Here is a 21,359-nt window from a genome sequence, read left to right on the forward strand (position 1 = left end):
TCTAAGGAAAGCATGATTTTTATATTACTTAAACACCATAAGCATTTTACACAGCAAATATAATAACAACCGTCGACACCACACAAAACCTACTGCTATGATAATGTATATTTAAGAAATGGGAGATAATCACAAAGCCCTGATAGTATTTTTCTATCGTGGTTTGCGGCAGACTTTCAGTAGTTCTGTTTTTACCTCGTATTTGCATTGATGAAAAATTTACAAGCAAGATTAAGTTAATTTAAACTTGTGCCACAAAAAATACAACGTACCAATATCAATACCACATGCACCTGAAAGTAATAGTAGATACTGAGATCTCGATACAAAGAAAGTCGACATATTTAGGCTAAAAGTCCTTTGAAACGTCTTTAAATAGATTGAAATCGATAATTGGAATACCGATGTGCTATTTTAGGCATGTATTACGCCGCTGCGATAGAGATTTATTTTTGGTATTTTATGCATTACATTATACTACACTAAATGTTAAATTATCAATACTAGTGTCTACTTATGAATGTTTAATGATGTTAAATGTACGGCTGAAGCTTTGTAGACTGTGCACCTGGTGAAAACGAACAAACGGCACATGTAAGCTCCCAGCCGTTTATATAGGGTGGACATTGCAGTGAGCCACATACTCCTTCTACAAAATAAAACAGTCGTCCATTTTGGTTCCCAACACCACCTTTTAACATTTCTGGGTCATTATCGACACAGACAAATTCAGATGGCCCATTATGATTATAGTATTCAGACATAAGGTAGCCTTTATATTCCAGCATGTAATTCTCGTGACACACGTTTTTCCCAGGTACCATGAGGACGTTGTTGCGTGGTATGCGGCAAACAGCACACGGAATTTCATGGTCGTGAAGGTAACTCCATGTGCTGTATTTGTTGGTTTCATATTCCGCACCATAAATCCTACCAGCGTCTTGAAATCCATCCGTATGATTGCCATAGGCTGGATCTTTAGGTAGACACAATGGATTTGCTGCGGTTCCAGGATGACTGTAATGAGATCCAGCGGCGTACCCGTCGTACACTAGAAACGCTGAACTAGGACATTCCGTCCTACCCCAACGTACGTAAGTGGTACCATCAGTAGACTTTTCGTTCTTGATGACTGTTTCGTTCAATTCAGCTATTGTGTCTTTTGCACCTAAAATTATTATGCCCACAAATAATAATGCTACTCGCTAAGTTTATACATCGTTCAATTTTCCTAGGCTTAATTTCGATACCTTGTTTGATATTTTTGTTACTATCAATTGTATTATTTTGACTACATGCAAGATTATATAACATTCAAACCAATTTCTGACAGCAGGAATAGACTATAAGGATCTTACATGGCTGCCTGTGTAAGACGGAGTTTTCCCTACCCGAGGGACAGTGTGGAATGGAAAACCAAGCGTTAGCGAGGTGTTTTATCCAAGCTGTCCCGGGGGTTGGGAAAACAACTGTCTTACACAGGCAGACATGTTACATCATTTTTCTTGCCTATTACGGTCAAAATAGATCGTGGTGACAAATAGATTTTGGTATTTCCTGACATTATTTATATAGTTTATGACGTCACAATAGTGGCAGTAGTATGTGAGGTCACCTTAGTGCACGCTATCTTAGACAAGATTTTTCCGTATGGAAAGACTGGAATATCTATCCCCGGCGCGTGCTCGGACAAATATATACTTTCAACGCTAGATAGGCAAGAAAAGACAATATGCCATCAAAGTAGAAAAGCAACACATTCAATATTGAATCTAACATGCCGGTAATAATAATAAATTAAATCTTTTAACTTAACATCGTTCCAAGATAATAAGACGTAATATAATGTGTTCAAACCTTTAAGTTCTTCTGTTAGTGATGCGATTTTATTCTCCTGCTGAACGGTCTTTTCTTCAAGTTGTATAAGTTTCAGTAGGATATTGTATTCGCATTCAAACTTGTTACAGCACGTGCCATCTTCGGAACTTGTACCATAAATTTCCTGTATGTAGAAAGAAGTTAACAAAATAACCAGTAAGAACAAGACTTCGCTCGACATGTTGTTCCTAGATTATGTTCCGGCAATACCTATGTCAGATATGTTCATTATAATGAAATATATAGTCATTGTAGTTAATGATTAAAGGTACAATATCTAATATACATAACTCCTTATTTGGGTGAACCGACCAATACTAACTGAGAGATATTGAATTGTCACACATTGATTACACCTATTCAAATTCCATAGCGTTATCTATTCATAAAGTTGCCGGATCGTTTTTGTATTTCTTATAGAAAATGTTAGTTCTTTTCTATTCGACATTTATGACATGAAACGCTCAGGTTAAATCAACTGACTGTATTAATTACAGGTAATGTTATATTTAAATATTGTATTTTCAAAGCTATCTTTATGTTATTCAGTGCAAAAAAAGATAATATTCATTTGAGTTCTTTTCATATATAACTATTTTATAACAAAGTAATGATAAAACTATATACCCACATTTTGAGTCGACCTGTTACGAATGCTGCTAGTTTTGATTTACATTTTAAATAATACGTGCTTTTATATTAATGTCTATTTTTGTAATTATCTAATAAATCAATTGTATTATGATTAACATTGTGCAATGCGTTAGAATCTGTAATATATAATACATAGTACCTTTAGTATTCATATTAGCCAGGTATACTAGTTTTTCTGATGAATAAAATATAATAAAGGTATTCATTTATGCAGGAAGAAAATTGCCGAATACCCGCAAACAAAACACGGTTGGCTAACATTTAACCAATGGGAATTGATTTAGAAAATGTAAAAGGAAGTTAGGAAAGCTGAATATAATAGTGCCTATTACGCGGTAGCTTGTTCATTCATTACTGTGTCAATATTTACTGTTACCATAATTTTAAAAAGTATTGCAGTAGATTCCTTTTTAAAGTTGAACTCCCGACATTTCGTGTCAGCTTTTACAGCCAGTTGGTACATATTTGCACATTGTCATGTTCCTACGCCTGATTCTTATTTCATAAAAACAGGTCTTATGAGCAGTGTTAATTACAAGAAAATTTCCTTCAACTTCACAGACACCATCAAACGCTATAAGAACGACAATTTATAAATGATGAAAAAAATTAACTAAACGGTTTATCGCTGTTGGCATTGTCATGTCTGCTCAACTACATTTTTGTTAAAAGCATTGTATAGCCGTTTTATCATAATGTAATTTGCATGAATGGAACACTTAATTGACGTCAGCGTATGGTAAATAGAACACTGCTCGAGCCCGCCTTTCAGACCGATACAAGCTTGGTTCGTAGTCAACTGAATTCGTATGCTCTCCTTTTAACACTAGATTAAGTGTTTCTCAAATATTTTATATTTTATATAGATTTAAATGTTCATATAGTCAAAATGTTTCTAATTTGCTTGAACAGTGTAGACAATGGCGTAGAACCCGAAAGTGTAGTGTTCTGTATTCAGTTGCATCTTAGGGGTAAGGAGCTGAACAAAACTACAGAGCAAATATCTTTCAAGCACGTGTTCTACAGAGTTTTAAAAAATACCACCGAACGGCATTTTTGTAGTATTGCCCCCAAAGCAGGATATGTGGCAAAACGACCATTCAAATAAACATTGTAGTGCGCTTAAACTAGGAAGTTATATCCAATTATGACAAAACGTATTTTAGAGAGATCTGTACTGAATAGCACAAGCGGGAATAGAGATTTCTGATATATTATTGACAGTTCTTAAAGGTACTTTAGTAGCATATGCCTCGGCGTATAAAAATGCAAACGTCCGTTTCCTTCGATGCATTGCTTTTATATAGATGCTATATTAACCTTTCTACGTGCATTGAAACAAGGTAACGTGTCCGCATGTTGTTTGATTATACACATAATTCTCCTACTATTTGCTTTTTTCACTGATAAATGGTTAAGTAGGAGGCTTGCATGTCTCTCTCAAAAGTTTCATCACACCTCAGTGCACTATATAAAATCTATATTAAGATATAGTAGTAGTCACAGGTCAGTTCACCTCAAGACTATAGAACTTTGTGTCATTAGCTGTGCAAACTTCTTGAATCGTAATCTACGTTTTTCGAACACTGCTCTGAGATTCAGATATGGGACGCTCCTATAAACAAAACTGGTGATAACAACACACAGACTACATTGTTTTCGCGGACAGGTATAAAAGTGTTGATATAAGTAATCAAAAAAACAAAAACAATCTAAAACAAATAAGGTTATCTAGTCCTAGTTGACTCTAACATTTACTTAGAAGGAAGAATACCAAAAAATAAAAATACATTCCTGTAGTTACTGAACTTTATCTAATTACAATAATTGTAAAGTTATTCGATTCTCTTTTACATTGAATATTGCATTTTACAACATTTTTCATATCGTATGACACGAATGGGAACAAAACAAGTTATTGTGCGTTGTGGATTGTATCCCGTATATTGAAGTTCTTTATAATTCGTATTCTTAAGAGGGATGGTATACAATTTTGTATATTTAATGTTTTGTACATGTTCATGCATTGGCATTATCCATAGTTCGTTTTCTCAAAATTTATATACTTTGGTGTGGTGAACTCTCACGCTTCAGCAATGCGAGCTATATTTTAGAAGAATTTACAGCGGTAGAAAGTTTTGGCAAATTTATCCCTTTTTTGTAAATGTTAGTGCCGCCCCGCCCCCCGCCCTGACAGAGACGTCTTTTCTTTAAAATCTGTTTCTTATCCAAAGCACATTTGTCACATTTTAACTTGACTATTCGAAGAATAAGGAAGACTATTTGTACGTCGCACGCTATTTTACACATAAGCGTAACGTCATTTTGACGTCAATTGGACGTCCAATTACGAATTGAGAAAATAAATAGCAAATTTTGCGTTGAGATCACTCCGCATATTCATTAATAATATTTTAACAATAATTGCTTTAAACACATTATTATTGTTATTATTATTAGCATTATTATTACTGTTGTTGTTGTTTTTATCATTACTACCGCCCGGCGTCTTCTAGTCAAAATATGCACATGTTAAACTGTAATTAATTTTATCATGCTCTAAAGTGTTGATCATTTTCGCCGCTTCGCAAACATTTATATCAACTTCCGGACGTTAACAAACCTAGCATCAACACTGATCTGGATATAACCTACATAGAGGCAGGGCTGTCGGTCCAATAATTAGGCACGAGAGTATTTGAAAAAACTAAAGATTTTACCGTAAATGCAGTAAATTTTAGAAAATTATTTGATGCACTTATGAACATAACAGGCCCCGTGATTATAAAACTTTTTTCGTGCTAAACTCAGTTTCGTGCTCAGACTTTGGATTAAACAACGTCAAAACATTAAATAAGTTCTTTGTAACAAGTTCTCTACAACCAGCTTAAGTACCTTTTAAAAACAGCTGTTTTTTTAACATAATGTGCGACACTACAAATGAAAAATGTTTCGTGCTCAAATTGAGTTTCATAATCACAGGGCTTGGTGTTTACTCTACAGGACATAACTTATATGGATACATACATTTGGAGGTGCGTGTATAATCGTGTGTACCATCATAATAAAGTAATAACTAACGGCATGATCGATTTGTTTATTATCTTTATTAATGACCGCGCATTTTAAGCACGTAAAACATGGTTCGGCATCTGAGTTTGATGATTTCTTTATACCTATTCAAAATACATGTAAATCATCGAAATGTCAAATCAGCCGCGAGAACTTGCTTTTTCAAGGTAAATGATCTTTTAATTGTATAATTAATTTTTATATTTGTGCAGAAGAATTTGAAACTTCACATCCGATACTAATAATTTGTCTGTTACACTTTAATATTGATCCATTTACAAATTGCATCCATGTAAATGCATTGATCATACAGTTTCGCTATACACATGTCACAATAGCAGGACTGTCGTCGGACCATTAGTTCGTTTGATTTGTCTTGCATCGGTCTAATGCTATGAATTTTTCGATTGTCCTTGACCGCTCGAACTTAACCAGTAGGATGATTTCGTTCAATCTCATTTTCCGATATGCAAAAGAAAAGTCTCTGTTTTAGTGTGACTTTCTCTCGCCTAGATTTATAAAATTCAGGAAATTTAAACGATGTACTAATAAACTGGTGCAAGTCCTTGGCAGTATGAATTGCGCACTCACGTCTAATAATCGACATATGGGCTTTTGTTTTGACATGAGATCCAGTTGCATCTTGCTCTTCCCTTCCGTGGCTTGTGCCTTTTTGTTTCCATTACGTGTGTAAGAGATTCACCTGGAGGGGATTACTTTTATTTACACTGTCCCATGTCTTTGGAACATGGTGGGGGTAAGAGTGAGGTTAGGTGCACCATAAACCGGTTTAAGCTCCCCAGTGGTGTTTTTGCCACTGACCGTTCCAGGGCGGTGCCCCACTGTGTTCCTTTGTTTGTTCGTTTTGTCCTTGTGTGTTGGCTTTGTGTGCGTGTGTGTTGTTCGTTTTGTCCTTGTGTGTTGGCTTTGAGTGTGTGTGTGTGTGTGTGTGTGTGTGTGGTGCACGCGTTTGCGTGCTGGGGGGTTTTTGTTTTGAGGAGGCTGCGTTTTTGGTGCGTGGCATCCCCTGTTTGATATTTTTCTTTGTTTTTTGTCTCGAAATAGTTTCTCTGACAATGACAACCAAAATCTTCATAACTCTTACTGATGTCATTCATGCCAAGTCTTGATTTATATTGTGTGCTACAGCCGTCCCTAACTTCGTGAATGAACCCTATGGTATAATCTAGATCATTTCTTAAATAATAATTTATAATTAATAATTTATTATTGTTTTACGGACGTGATGGACTGAGTCTCTATCATGCGTACATGTATTGTCTTCAAAAATACAGAAAATATATTCTTTAATTATGTCGTTGTCACTTAAACAATCATGACAGGTTTTATGTCTGTATAAAATGGTGACGTGTAAGGCGATTTCATTTTTCCCAAAATATTCCGACTGGATCTCATCTTGCAGCTCGCAGGTAAAATTTCGGCATAGTCGTGTATCATTACTATTTCATTGTTTGGGAGATTAGGTGTTATTTGTTTTAACTGCTCTTTTTGCCAGATTGCCTGGAATTGGTGTAAAGGAAACTTGTGCAAAATAAATCTTTAAAGTAAGACCAAAACTCAGCGTGTGTAGTCACTGTGTTAGCAGAGACCATTCTTCATTTCTTAATTTCTTTTCCGCGTCTGTCTTTTCTTTGCAGTGTCAATATTCTCATATTTTTCCACATGAAAGTGTCGCTATCGCTTCATTCTAAAGCTGATATTTTCAGTGTGTGAACTCTACATTCACTACAGTTTCTGTTTAGGCATTCAATTTGGTGTAACTGTTCTTCATTATCACCCACACCGATAGTTGGGCATAGTGTCTCTTGTACTATGTCATCTACTGTGTTCCATAATTCGTATTCATCTGTCAATTTGTATCCTTCATTGATCTTTTTCCGCAATAATCTAGCACTTTTAAACAAACTGTTCACTTCTACATGTTGAAGACATAAGCAGGTTACACGATCCTATTTTTCCGCTGGTTTGATGAAATATGGCTTACACGATTCGAAACTCCTCTGACCTATTTTGACGATTGGGTTTTCTTTCATAACTTTTTGACAGACATTGTACTGTGTCGTGGTAAGAACATGTTTAACATTCTCCGCATATGTTTGTCGATATTCGCTGTCTGATTTTTCTTATCATTCACTGGTTGACTGTTTTCAATCCAGAAAAGTCTGATTTTCTCTTGTAACTCTTCAAGAAGCTTATCATCTCGTGGTTTTCTTGTTATCCATTTTAAATTCATGTCCGATTCATTGATAATTGTTTTGTTTCTATTTAAATACTTATCTATGACACGCCTATTCAGTCCAGTGTGTTGTGATAATGCAGACGTTAATTTTTGCGTTTCAATTTTATCTCCTGCCCTGAAAGTCGCAGCTTGTTTAGCGCTTTTTTTCAGTAGGTGATGTTTTCGCCATGGCCGACGATATTGATGACGATATATCTGCCAGAAGAGCGCATGCTACTTTATTTCTTATTTTGTTTTCCTTAGAATCCACGACCTCTTTAAATTCAAGACATATTTTGGTTGTTTTAGACGCTGGGCTTGATGAGTCAATTATCGACTGCAAAATTGCCGCCCTTCTTTGTGGTGAGAACGGAGTTATTGCCTCTTTAACAGCTTTCAGTGCTCTGCATTCCTGGGTTTGGTATATTTGTCGTATATTTTCTTTGGAATGTAAAGCTGCTTTCTCCCTCTTTCTTTGTCTATAAAGCTTGATTCTCTCGTTAACCACTAAACGCTGGCGTTCACGTTTCTGTTCAAGTAGCTTGTTTCTGTGTTTTCGAAGTCTGTCCCTATTAACTTGTTTTTTCTTTTGATTTAAAACTTGTGACGTCAGAACAGTGAATTGTTGTCTAATAATTCACTGTCTTCAGCCTTCTTTGTTTAATAGGATATTGAATCGGATCGTGTTAGAATGCAATGTAATATGAAAAAAAATCACTTAGACCTTATTAATTTCTTGTGAAAAAAAATCGCTTAGGACTTTTTCACAATAAAATTGTGTATTATTTTATTGTATTTTTATAGTCAGTAGAGAATATAATACTTCATATAAGTCTCAAAAGAGTGGGCTTTTAGCTCGCCTGAGCTAAAATAGCAATGTAATGTGAATACAAAATCACATACTATTAGACACTTTTCGCAGTTTTACTTCTTGTAAACAACAACTCAAGACTTTTTCACAATAGAATATAATATCTCTTGTATTTTTATAGTCAGTTTACTTCAAACAAGTTTCAGATAAGTGGGGTTTATTTTAGCTCAACTGAGCACAAAGTACTCAAGGTGAGCTATTGTGAAAACGTCTCCAAAACCGCTTGGCTAATTTCAACCAAACTTCACAGAAATGTTCCCTCTAAAAACTGCTAACTCAGGTGGGGGATATAGATTCATGATGATCTTCATGTTTGTGTTAAGATCAGTCATCTTAATAAATAATATGCCTTTGTTATGCTAATGCTACTACTAACATTCTGTTGTGTAAATAAAGATTAACACCAACATGAACACTCATTAACGTTTTATTTCACATTTCATCAAAATTTATCCTTATTATTAATATTACTGTAAGAATATGCAAATATTTGAACTAGACTATTTTCCTTGATCTGTAACCTTAAACAAGGCCCGTATCCATAAAACAGCTTAGTAGAAATTTTACCCTTAGTCATTTTAATTAATGATTTCCTTGAAATGTTTATTTGAAAAATTTGCTAATAAAGATGCTTTATGAATACGATCCAGATCTAGTAAAACTAGAAGATGCATTTTTAAAAATGTGCATGTCATCCCCACTGCATTGTCATAGTTGAGAATTAATGAACGGCGAATTTTGGACATGAGTCATAGTGAGGAAAGGAATAACAATAGGTATCATCTACTAACTAAGTCCAATCATCCTATGAAGTTTGAAGACTCTGGGTCAAAAGGATCAAGAGTTATTGAGCAGAAACTATTTTCGAAGTAAGGGTCACAGTGACCTTGACCTTTGACCTACTAACCCATCATCTACTCAATTAGTCCGACCATCCTATCAACTTTGAAGACTCTGGGTCATATGGATCTCTAGTTATTGAGTGGAAACAAAGTGTGACAGACAGACTGATGGACAGACAGACGGGCAGGGCAAAAAGTGTATGTGGGGGAGAGACATTATTAGTTACACTGCTTGTTGGTGACAGGATACGGGATATACGCTGTCGAGGAAATCCATATCAGGCGAGAGCGAAACTCGAGCCTGATATGGATATTCGAGACAGCGTATATCCCGTATCCTGTCACCAACAAGCTGTGTAACGATTTTATCTTGCCGACTACCCTTTACTTACTTGCTATAATCTAATATTTTGTAAATTAACAAAGCGGCAGCCATTTGTTTTAATCAAAATTCATATCTGAAATGTACTAGCAGGATATGGAATATATCCTGTCTCCACGTGACGTCTATTGACCAATAGAAATGCAAGAAACTTGTAGGAGGCAAGATAAAATCAAATATCTGTATTATTACCAAATATACAATATGAACTGGAGGTATTTTTTTTTTCTGAAAAAGAATAAGATTGGTCTATTCCACAATTAATGTCCAGTAAACATATTCAAGATATATATAAAAGCTGAATGTGAAAATAAGCAAGTTAGCGATATGCAGAAAGTTTCAACTTCGTTTCTACATTATCCAGAAGTTTACTGAAAAAAGTCTTTTTCCTGAAAATATCCATAGTAACAAAGTTACCAACTTCCCACGGCTAAGGACATATCACACACAGCAAACAATTTTATTATTTGAATACTTTGAGGTGTGGGCCTGGGTTTTCTTTACAAAACAACTCATTATGGGGAAATTGTGCCAATTTATTTCAAAATCCCTTCATGGATGGCAGACTTATGGACCGGACACGAAACAGACCCTGTTAACTTTTGACCTCTTTGTTTGACCTTGACCTTCGAGCTAGGGGTCTGGGTAGTGAGCATGACACATCGTCTCATTATGGGGAATGTTTATACCAAGTCATTTCAAAATCCCTCATGGAAGGCAGAGTTAGGGACTGGACAAGAAACAGAATCCTGTTTACCTTGGACCTGTTAATTTGACCTTGACCTTGACCTTGGTGCTCATGCGCATAAGACATTGTCTCATTATAGGGATCAATTATGCCGAGTTATGTACCGGACACAAAGTATGATGGAAGGACGGACAGACGAACGCAGCCTACCATTTTTCTTCAAAGGGCGGAGGACAATAAAATTCAACAATAACGCTGCTTCAATTATGTGAGAATGTTAACATCTTGAAGTAAGTTTAAACGCACAGATTATTTCAAATTCGCTGATAGTAGCATTCAGAAATTTGACTGTAAACGTGGCCTTGGTGGCCTGTCTGTCTAATATTATTTAATTATTAAGCTATGTTACTGGAAATGTTTCTTTCGACACTCAGTGCTCTAGAAACTAATCAAGAACATGTAATATTGTGAACAAATGAAATTTTACACTTTTAGGGCGCAAAATGACATTTAATAAACTACGTAATGGAACATAATGTCTTTTTTCAGTAATTACATGTATGAATGGCCATACATACTGTCCCTTTACAATAACTCATTGGGCAGTGCACTATTGTGGCAATTTAACCCGATTGTTTTTATTTATTACCTTATTTGTGTGTATCAAGAAAGAACCATGTGTACCTGATAGTATGCAAATAAGGTTTAAGGGGATCAGGTTAAATGTCTAAGTAGTATCACTTCCACATTTCATGTCCTGACTACGTCAATATTGCTTTCATGAGGCAGAAGAGCAAAAAACGGATGGTTTGCTCGTGGAATGATGTCAGTCAAACATAGTGAGATCAAGTCGCTGAGCTCAATGAGGAATCCCTGTTATGACAGCTTTGCCATCGGGGCCATCGGGGCAGGGCATACCACAGTCGGTTCGACTATGAAAGTCAAATACATAGTACAAACTGTGATCCTTAATTATGGCAACAGTTTAACAGTCAATTGTCAAAAAGCAGAACTGCTCAGTATTTTTGAGTGCATCATACAAGCTATAGAATGGAATGTCTGAATGTTCTCTATCAACTGTTCCACAATAAGACTGCATAATTTTCATGTCAAGTTTGATGTTTTATGTGGACGTCCACAAATCATCAGATATTTAGAGCACAATTCGATTGACATGTACAAGCTGTCCAGTGTTTTGGCGACTTTGTGATTGAATATACCATAGCTGCTAAACAATTCGGTACATTGCTTTCCAGCTCCCACGAACTTTTCATTGCCTTGATGGCATGTTGCTTGAATGGACAGCATCCTACAATAAAAATTCAAGCCAAATCATTGATATTGGCATCGATAATTTCCTCCATTAAAGGGGGCCGTAACTCTGTCAAAAATATCTAACTGGAATGCCACTCTGATATGCATAACAAGGCATGGCACAAATAATTTTGGTGAAGTTTTATTGAAATCCACCCAGTGGTTCAGGAGAAGTAGTGCAGACAAGCTGACAGACAGACGGATGGATGGACTGACAGAGTACTGAAAATCTGATTCAAGGATTCAGGTACAGTCTAACCTGCAATAACGGTCACCTGTAAATAACCTGACCCAGTTTGAGATCCGTCGTATTAAAATCCTTGTATAATGGATCTTAATTAGCGTGAACCTGTCTTTCGCAACAGGAAAATGACCGAAATATTGATATAGTGGTTACTGTCATGATGGTCAATTTCACGGCTTATAAATCGTATACAAATAACCACGTAAACACTGAGAGTGATTATGATAATTTGACTAATATCGCTAATCTGATTGGAGATTTTCAATTTATGATGTGCACGCATATTTGACAGTTACAAATCAAAACTTCCAGGGTTACAAACAGATGTTATACTGTTAAATATATCGGCATCTCAAAGACGAAATGCACCCTCTCTTAAAGGGTTGCCGTGATTTTAAAACTTTCTCGAAAATGGCAACAGAAGTAAAACTTTTTGGAGTACAACATAATTGTAACCATAAAAAGAAAAGCTGAATACTTAGAGGTTAGAGTAGTACAAACATGACTACGATCTTTTTTATTTAAAAAAAAAAAGGAATATATTAATGTATATATTTTTAAACATTCAAAATTTAACATTAATTTTGTAATGTATTTATAATATGATTTTTTAATGTTGTTAAGTTTAATGGGGACAGGTTTGAGTTCAATTCAGTATCATTTAGGTCCATGTATATATTTTTATGTAAATTTTTATATAAATGAAAGATATCCCTGGATATAGTGGCCACCTGTCTATAGTGGTCATTCTCAATCCATCCCTTAGATGAATGCTATAAACAGGTTACACTGTATACCACCTTAACTTTATATGCGGGTATATGATAAATCGCAGGATGAAATGCTACTGGACATCAACTGACTAGTCAGGCATCAAAAAGCATGCAAATAAAAATACAACTTTAAATAGTATCCACTGGACAGACATGCTTATACGTGTATTTTCTAAGAATTCTTTTGCTTCGGTGACTGTGTGACAGGAACATTGCATTTAAAGTAAAAAGAATATAGAAACTATAATGTATCTGTAGTAGAACACGAGGTGTGCCCTCACTGGTACATTTTGTCACAGAAAAGGGGTAATAATTCAAATGTTTGCAGTCATACGGGAGGTGTGTGTGTGTGTGTGTGGGGGGGGGGGGGTTGAGTGGGGGGGGGGGGGGGGGGTGCGGTAAGGACAACACCTTTGAATTATTTTAAGCAAGTACCTGCGATTTGTTCAGTAGGCCTATAGATGTGCTTGATTTCTCTCACAAATCTTCTCCATAAAAGAACTTCACCAGACACATACTGTGTATGAAATTTGGGACCTAAAATAAAGAGCAATATATATTGTCAAACCTGCATTGAGAAAGCAGTTCTAATAGGGAGTGATAAATGTTTTACCTGCGTTTAATACCTTGAATATATAGTTTTATTTAATGACAATTAAGAACTCTTTTCCTTCAGTGACTGTGTCTCAGTTTTGCAGACAGGAACATTGCATTTCAAGTAAAAAGAATACAGAAACTATAATTGTGGAGCATCCGTGGTGTAGTTGTTACAGTCTCAGCCGTAAGATTGAAAGGTCCCGGGTTCGATTCCGGCTCAAGCCACGTATCATTGATGTTTGTCTTTAGGCAAGGCAATTCACTCTGCACAGCTACGGCACCAGCGCCGGGTAATAATTGGACCGAAATCACAACAGCAGAAGGGGCCACAATCCCGTTGTGCTCAGCGCCTCGCATGTTAAGCATTATATGATTCAGAAGTTAGTATCGGGCTTCCCGTATATACTAACAGAGGACCATGTGAAGAATTGCCATAGGCTAAACATGTTATCCTCTATAAATATGGACAATTATTATTATTATTATTATCATTATTATTATGTACCTGTAGGACACGAGGTGTGCCCTCACTGGTACATTTTGTCACAGAAAAGGGGAAATAATTCAGATGTTTGCAGTCATAGGGGGTATAGCCAGTAAGGACAACACCTTTGAATTATTGGGGTTGAGTGTGGGGGGTGGGGGGGGGGGGGTGCGGTAAGGACAACACCTTTGAATTATTTTAAGCAAGTACCTGCGATTTGTTCAGTAGGCCTATAGATGTGCTTGCTTTCTCTCACAAATCTTCTCCATAAAAGTACTTCACCAGATACATACTATGTATATATAAAATGAATGTTAAATGAAGAGCAATAGATTCTATATATTGTCAAACCTGTATTAAGAAAGCAGTTTGAATTGGGAGTGATAAAAGGCTTATTATTGCTAACAGGAGTTGAGAACTACCTTTTTGCTAAAAAGACTGTTCTGCAATCTTTAAACATGTTAAACAAGAGCTATCACAAAAGACGATGAATACCCCAGGCTCTGACACGAGTCCTGTGAAGTTTCATTGAAATCAGACCAATAGTTTGCGAAAACTAGCACAGACAAAATCAGTTTTAAGGTTAACTGAAATGCTGTTAAAACTGGAGTTAAAAACCTATGATAGATGAGAATATTTCATTAATTTGCTCATCTTTGACCGTCAGAACTGAAAATTCATGGGCCACCTTAAGCTGGTGTTGAAACACTTCAGGAAAAGCCAGACTCATCTGCCAGTAAGTGACAATGTGTGGGATACTGGTACACATAAAACATATTCTTAAAAATAGCAGTAAACTAAATAAGTGCTGTAAGAATTAAGTTCCTTTCAAAAAATAATAAATATACTCAACAGTATTAATTTTATTCTTTCCTCTTCAGAAATCAGCGAAGAAGTAATATTTTTGTCCGTACTTTTAGATAATCTTCCCAAAACAACAAACAAACAACAATTCTCTCCAAAATAAAATGCCAAGATCAGCACAAGTTCCTGATATTGATGGCATGATAATTATGACTTCATCAGTGACATCACTGTACATGTAACACTGGTGCTCTCAAGTTTTATAGAAATATTATGAAAAATAAAAACCGTCAGGCTAGTTATCAGGAACAGAATAATGACTGTAATTCTTTCCTTTTTGAACTAAACATATTGATGTGACCATTCATTTTCTTAGTTAGATCATTTTCTATCCACCTAAAACATTTTTGATGTAAAATTTGAGAAAAAAGTATTTTTTTCCATTTTTCTAGCTCTATATCAAGTAGGCATTAGTTATTTGATCAATTCCAACTAGAGACAGTGCCTTATTTCATTTATTATATTAAGAAACTGGCATATAGCAAGGATTATTAAGTTCAAGCTGATCTGTAGCTTACAAAAAATCACTTAGACCCTTTTCGCATTAACTGTCATGCATTCTTACGTTCCGATGTTAATTGCGAAAAAGTTCCAAGTGATAGGGGCCTAACATTTTATTTTACATACAGATATATTTCACTGTAAATATCAGTACTGTCACAATTCCTTAAAATATCAAACAAAAAAACAAAAAACTCCTACCTTAAAAAATATTCACTTAGGCCCAAATTCACTTACCATAATAAGTGCTTACATGCACTTGGAACTTTTTCGCAATAAAAATTGGAACAATTATCACTTAGAACTTTTGGACAAATTTGCAATAATTTCAAATAAAGATAGCTTTTGACTGGAAATCTTTCATCAAATGCTAGATATACACACTTTATGTCTTTTTCTGTAAAAAAGTGGTTTTCAGAAAATATGTCACTTAGAACTTTTTCGCTTTCACCCCTCGATTCAGCCATTTCAATTCCATTATGAAACACTTTCTAGTTTTTCACCCTGTCATAGACCTATATTCAACAAGATATCCATGCATTTTCTTCAAGAAAACGAAAATAAATAAAGGGTGTTGATTAGTATGCAGTGAAATGCAAGTCAACTGAAGTCAAGTACCCTCAAATTGCCGCATTTCAGAATGCGGTCCGCAGAATAAACAATCTACTTTCGTTTTAGAGTAAACAACTCGAAAACATGTGAATTCAAGCATGAAAAGTGTCTTATTTTTTGTAAATACATTCCACGATTTGAATAATACCAATCTGGTCCCTGATTTACGCGCAAAAGCGTTAAGAATTGAAAAAATAGGATCTATTTATTACAGATCTTTTTTCGACTACACTACCGGAAGCACATTTTGACCGAACTGCTATTATAACTATGTGTGTGTGTGTGTGTGTGTGTGCGTCTGTGCGTGTGTGTGTGTTCGGGTTTAACGTCTTTTTCGCCAATTTTCAGTCATATAAAGGGCGGTGTCTACTTGTAGCAGTGAGCACAATGCCCAACTTTATAGTGCTGCTCCAGTGGAATATCACGCCGTAGACACATGACATGATACCCAACCCAGTCACATTATACTGACACCGGGCTGACTAGTCCTAGCACTATCCTCTTAATGCTGAGCGCCAAGCGAGCTATATAACTATGGCCTACGTGAGAGTGACTGTGTGACCATGTGAGTGACTGACTGGAGACGAACCAACCATTTGTTCATTCAAAATTTATTAAATCAGATAACATGACTGTGCCTAATGATTTTATTCTTCCTGTGTGCTCATTTGTTTATAAAAGTATATATTTTCCTCCCTTTAGTTTATATTAAATATTCTCAAAGAGTGACTGTTCTACTTTTGAAAGCAGTTATTCTTTCCTGCGTATATGATATAATTAAATTAATATAAAATCAACTCCAAGCTTAAATGCAAAATGACGTTGTACTGACTAAAGTGTAGAAAAAAATATTGCCTTTATTTATATAAAATTCGTAGGCTAACTGATCGCCTTCATTTCAGTGATATTACAATGACTCGAGTTTCATACATTCATATAGATCTGTAAGTTCCCGCTTATAACAAAGCAAACGGATAACAGAAAATTTGGTTAGTTCATAGATGGTAGGTTTACATGCTGCTTTTCGTGACAACGCAACTAAAATGAGGCTTGCCATGCAATTTTCCCTTTCTTTAAAAATTACATACATACAGGACATTACTTTTTGTTTCGGGCGTCGGAAGGTGTTTCGTATTAGGGCCGTGGAGGGGGTTAGTACGAGAGGGAATACACCTTTCCGTTTGAGCTATTTCCTTACGCAAAACAGCTGTCAACAAACAATATTTTTCAATAGCTCTTTCATTGAAAAAATAGTGTGCTAAATTTCCGTTGTATAAACACATACTTTGAACTTAAATGAAGCATTTTCTGACAATAAAATCTTTTAATTAGCAAATATAATAGCGAATTTGTAGGTTTCAGTCATTAATTCTGGTTATTCTTTGTTTTGTTAAGTATAGGCCTAGAGAGAAGAAATTAAGAACGAGTAGCCTAAGTTGGTAAACACGATTTCTTCCCCTTTATCTCTCTTCACAATAGAGGCTGCTAAATTCTTATTATGCTTGAGTAACTTTTGTATTCATACGCCGATATATAAATCAGCTACTTTTCAGTTTTGTTTGACAGAGCCCGCCCGCTTAACTCATCTGGAGAGCGCTAGTCTACTTATCGCGGGGTCGTGAGTTCGATTCCCGGGTGGGGCGTATGGTCTCCGTGATTCATGTTGGCAGTTACTTGCGGAGAACAGGTTTGTACTGGTACAGAATCCAGGAACACTGGTTAGGTTAACTGCCCGCCGTTACATAACTAAAATACTGTTAAAAACGGCGTAAACACCCCACCCCCCCCCCCCCCACCACCAAAAAAAAAAAAAAAACACAAAAAAACAAGTTTTGTTATAAAATCAGAGTTATTTGATAGAAGAGATTTCGCCACACCCGGCCACCCTTTTGCTTATTATTTTTTCTTTTGCTATTATCTTTGTATGATTTATCTGTTGAATTGTATTAATTAGTTTTGTTGTATTTTACAGCATTTTACAGTGTTCTAAATTAGATATATCTGCTACTATATTATTGTTACAGCTGTTATTTGATAGCGGGATAAGATAAGATGTAAAAGTGATGTGTTCAATAGCTCAATATATTCAATGTTCAAAGATCCTGAAAATATAGAAGAAAGAAGAATAGATCTACAATTTGCGTCCCAGACTTGTAAAATGAGCCAAATACTTATTACAAGTTATTTAACAGAAATCGAGCTAATATAATCAACAAAACATTGTGTTATTGTGTACGACGTAACGTTGTGCAATCTAATTTTTTGTAGCTTTACAGTATATGTTGTATTTTTTTTCACGGAATGATGGTTCATGAATGTTTTATACTAACAAGGAAAGTCAGATATCTTTAGAAAGTCCTTACATTGCACATTTAGCCATTTATAAATATGAATGTCAACTTTCAATAATAACTCGCATATAATGGGGATACTCCATTTTGAAACGTACATTTTTACGTTAGATTTTCAGTATGTAATTTTTCTGAATATACCGTAGACGTTTAATACTGGTTAATGACTCTTGCTTTAAACATGTACATATCCGTTAATTTTATGATAATATACGTTTTGTTATTTTTTTCCGATAAATTATTGCAATATAATTGAAAAAATACGTACCCGGATGAGAGCGTAACGCTTGTACGAAAAGGCGTTGTTGTTTTGTTGACGCCAGTAAATACGATAATGACGTCAAATAAATGCACGTAAAGATGCGCGGAAAAATTCAACGTTGTCTGCTTGTTATTTTGTCCAGATATATTTTCAACTGGCAATTTTATTGTCAAAAAACCGACGGCCGTACCAACATCTTGTTACGCGTAACGTTACATTTTCCGTCATTTTTGTTGATGATAATTCGATTTTAAATGTATTTTACGAGAATAAATCCTCTAACAATTATAACGGAAAAAATGGAACTTAAATCTCTTAATCAGTGTAGTAAAACCATACATGGTCGTCAGTTACTGATAATTCAATAGCTGTATATGCTTCAATATGTACCTCAAAATCGCCTATGTACAAAATAGCGTGCGAGGTATTGCGTTTGCTTTTCAGTGTCGGCTATGGCGTCGCTGGGCTAGATGTTGCATTCAGAATAATTTTATAGTAAAATTCTCATTTTTTTTTTAAAAGTACCTACAATCCCTATTATCATCAAATGTCACATTGGCATTGATCTTGGTAAGGGACATATACCTGATATTTTACGAGTCCTGATTGGGCCAAAAATTGTAACAGCACATGCAAGCTTTTCATTTGCATTATATATATTCTTAAAAACCTCACTTAAGGGGCGGACAGATATTAGCTTCAGGTACCTCAAAGGTCAAGGTCACAGGAATCAGATTTGTTACAGTTTTGTTTAAAATTCAAACCCTATGTTTTCAATTTTCAATTGTACTACATCTTGTTAATGTGTCTTAGTACCGGTATCCCTCATACATATTATTTTAAGCCTTACCCTCGCGTCTACCCATACATATTAAGATAACACTCCTCCTTCTCTATTCATTTGTCTACATGTTTTGCTCTAACTTTTATCTTATTTTGCTTCTATCATTCCTTGTATACCTTCCCAGCACACACTCCTATGCCTTTCTCATTTTTTTCAATTGTTTGTTTTTCACCGTGTTATTTCTGAGTGCACTGCTACTAGCGTTACACCCCTCCCTTCCATCAACCACATTTTTGTCATTTTCACGTACATGTTTATTTAAGGTTATGAAGCAAAAAATTAAATTTCGGGATATTTGTCTAAGATATAGATAATCTGTCATTGGTCTTCGGTTAAGATCAGAAAATCCCAACCCGAGGGCGCACCGCTCAAGTCTTAAACGAGGCTGTGCCGAGTTTAAGACTTGAGCGGTGCGCCCGAGGGTTGGGATTTTCGATCTTCACCGAACACGAATGATGGATTCTATTTCTCACTTACCACAACAGAAACAATAAAAACAAGCATGAAAATGATATGAAACTATTTAAAACGCGGGAAATTGACGTCCGTAAGCAGAAGTGACGTCGTGACATTTCAGTGACGCACAATAACAAAGTTCCGCTTTAGTTTTATCGTTTGTAACGTAATGGTACGTTCTTATCATAAAGTAATGAATTTTGAATCGAGAAATACACTATAAGGAACGGAGAGAAAAGATAAAGGTACCTGATTTTTAATTATTTTACATAAATAGTATGTATATTCAGTGCATGAAGTAGTCCGTCACAGGAGTGTGGGATAACCCATGTGAGATAAGATTTTCCAGCACTTCTAAAAATAGAGATTTTTCTGTCCGATAAGTGAGAAAATCTCTATTTTTAGAAGTGCTGGAAAATCTTATCTCACATGGTTTATCCCACACTCCTGTGACGGACTCCTTCATGCGCTGAATATACATATTATTTATGTAAAATAATTAAAAATCAGGTACCGTTATCTTTTCTCTCCATTCCTTATAGTGTATTTCTCGATTCAAAATTCATTACTTTATGATAAGAACGTACCGTTACGTTACAAACGATAAAACTAAAGCGGAACTTTGTTATTGTGCGTCACTGAAATATCACGACGTCACTTCTGCTTACGGACGCCAATTTCCCGCGTTTTAAGTAGTTTCATATTTTTATGCTTGTTTTTATTGTTTCTGTTGTGGTAAGTGAGAAATAGAATCCATCATTCGTGTTCGGTGAAGATCGGAAATCCCAACCCTCGGACGCACCGCTCAAGTCTTAAACTCGGCTCAGCCTCGTTTAAGACTTGAGCGGTGCGCCCTCGGGTTGGGATTTTCTGATCTTAACCGAAGACCAATGATGGATTCTCTATATCGGGCATTGGAAACTTCAAAATATTAAAACGAGGTCAGATCATTGATAAACCAGATTTTTCGGATGTTAAATGTTTGTAGTGCAATAGGTAAAACCACGTTTCAAATGTGCAGCCTCCTTAGCCTAGAAGCGACATCAGGGCGGACCTGCACATGATTAGTGCACACGCCGTGCACACGCGAGTGTTCATAACTTAATCTCTGCCAGGTGAATCCTTTTCAAACGCGCTAGCAACAGAAGGCACAGTATATAAACGCACAAATAATGCTTCGTAAAATATATATGAGCCGTGCCATGGGAAAACCAACATAGTGGGTTTGCGACCAGCATGGATCCAGACCAGCCTGCATATCCGCGCAGTCTGGTCAGGATCCATGCTGTTCGCTTTCAAAGCCTAATGGAATTAGAGAAACTAATAGCGAACAGCATGGATCCTGGCCAGACTGCGCGGATGCGCAGGCTGGTCTGGATCCATGCTGGTCGCAAACCCACTATGTTGGTTTTCTCATGGCACGGCTCATAT

At 35.8% G+C, this 21,359-nt stretch overlaps 1 protein-coding gene across 1 annotated transcript; it reads right to left on the reverse strand.

Moving 5' to 3' along the window:
- Positions 1-2,124, reverse strand: LOC123526493 (uncharacterized). Its single transcript, XM_045305666.2, has 2 exons — positions 1,858-2,124; positions 1-1,168 (listed from the first exon to the last, which is right to left on the reverse strand). Exons 1-2 carry the CDS (start codon positions 2,057-2,059, stop codon positions 534-536), a joined length of 837 nt encoding a protein of 278 aa, XP_045161601.2. The 5' UTR covers positions 2,060-2,124; the 3' UTR covers positions 1-533.
- Between the last annotated feature and the right edge of the window lie 19,235 nt (positions 2,125-21,359).

This window comes from Mercenaria mercenaria, chromosome 14 (genome assembly GCF_021730395.1).
Source record: "Mercenaria mercenaria strain notata chromosome 14, MADL_Memer_1, whole genome shotgun sequence".
Classification (NCBI taxonomy): Eukaryota; Metazoa; Mollusca; class Bivalvia; order Venerida; family Veneridae; genus Mercenaria; species Mercenaria mercenaria.

What these genes read in the sequence shown, in the direction of transcription:
- LOC123526493 (XM_045305666.2), bottom strand. Translation starts at nt 2,059, where the DNA reads ATGTCGAGCGAAGTCTTGTTCTTACTGGTTATTTTGTTAACTTCTTTC. An exon ending in ACTAACAGAAGAACTTAAAG is followed by an intron (nt 1,169 to 1,857) that starts GTTTGAACACAT and finishes TAATAATTTTAG; the next exon opens with GTGCAAAAGACACAATAGCT.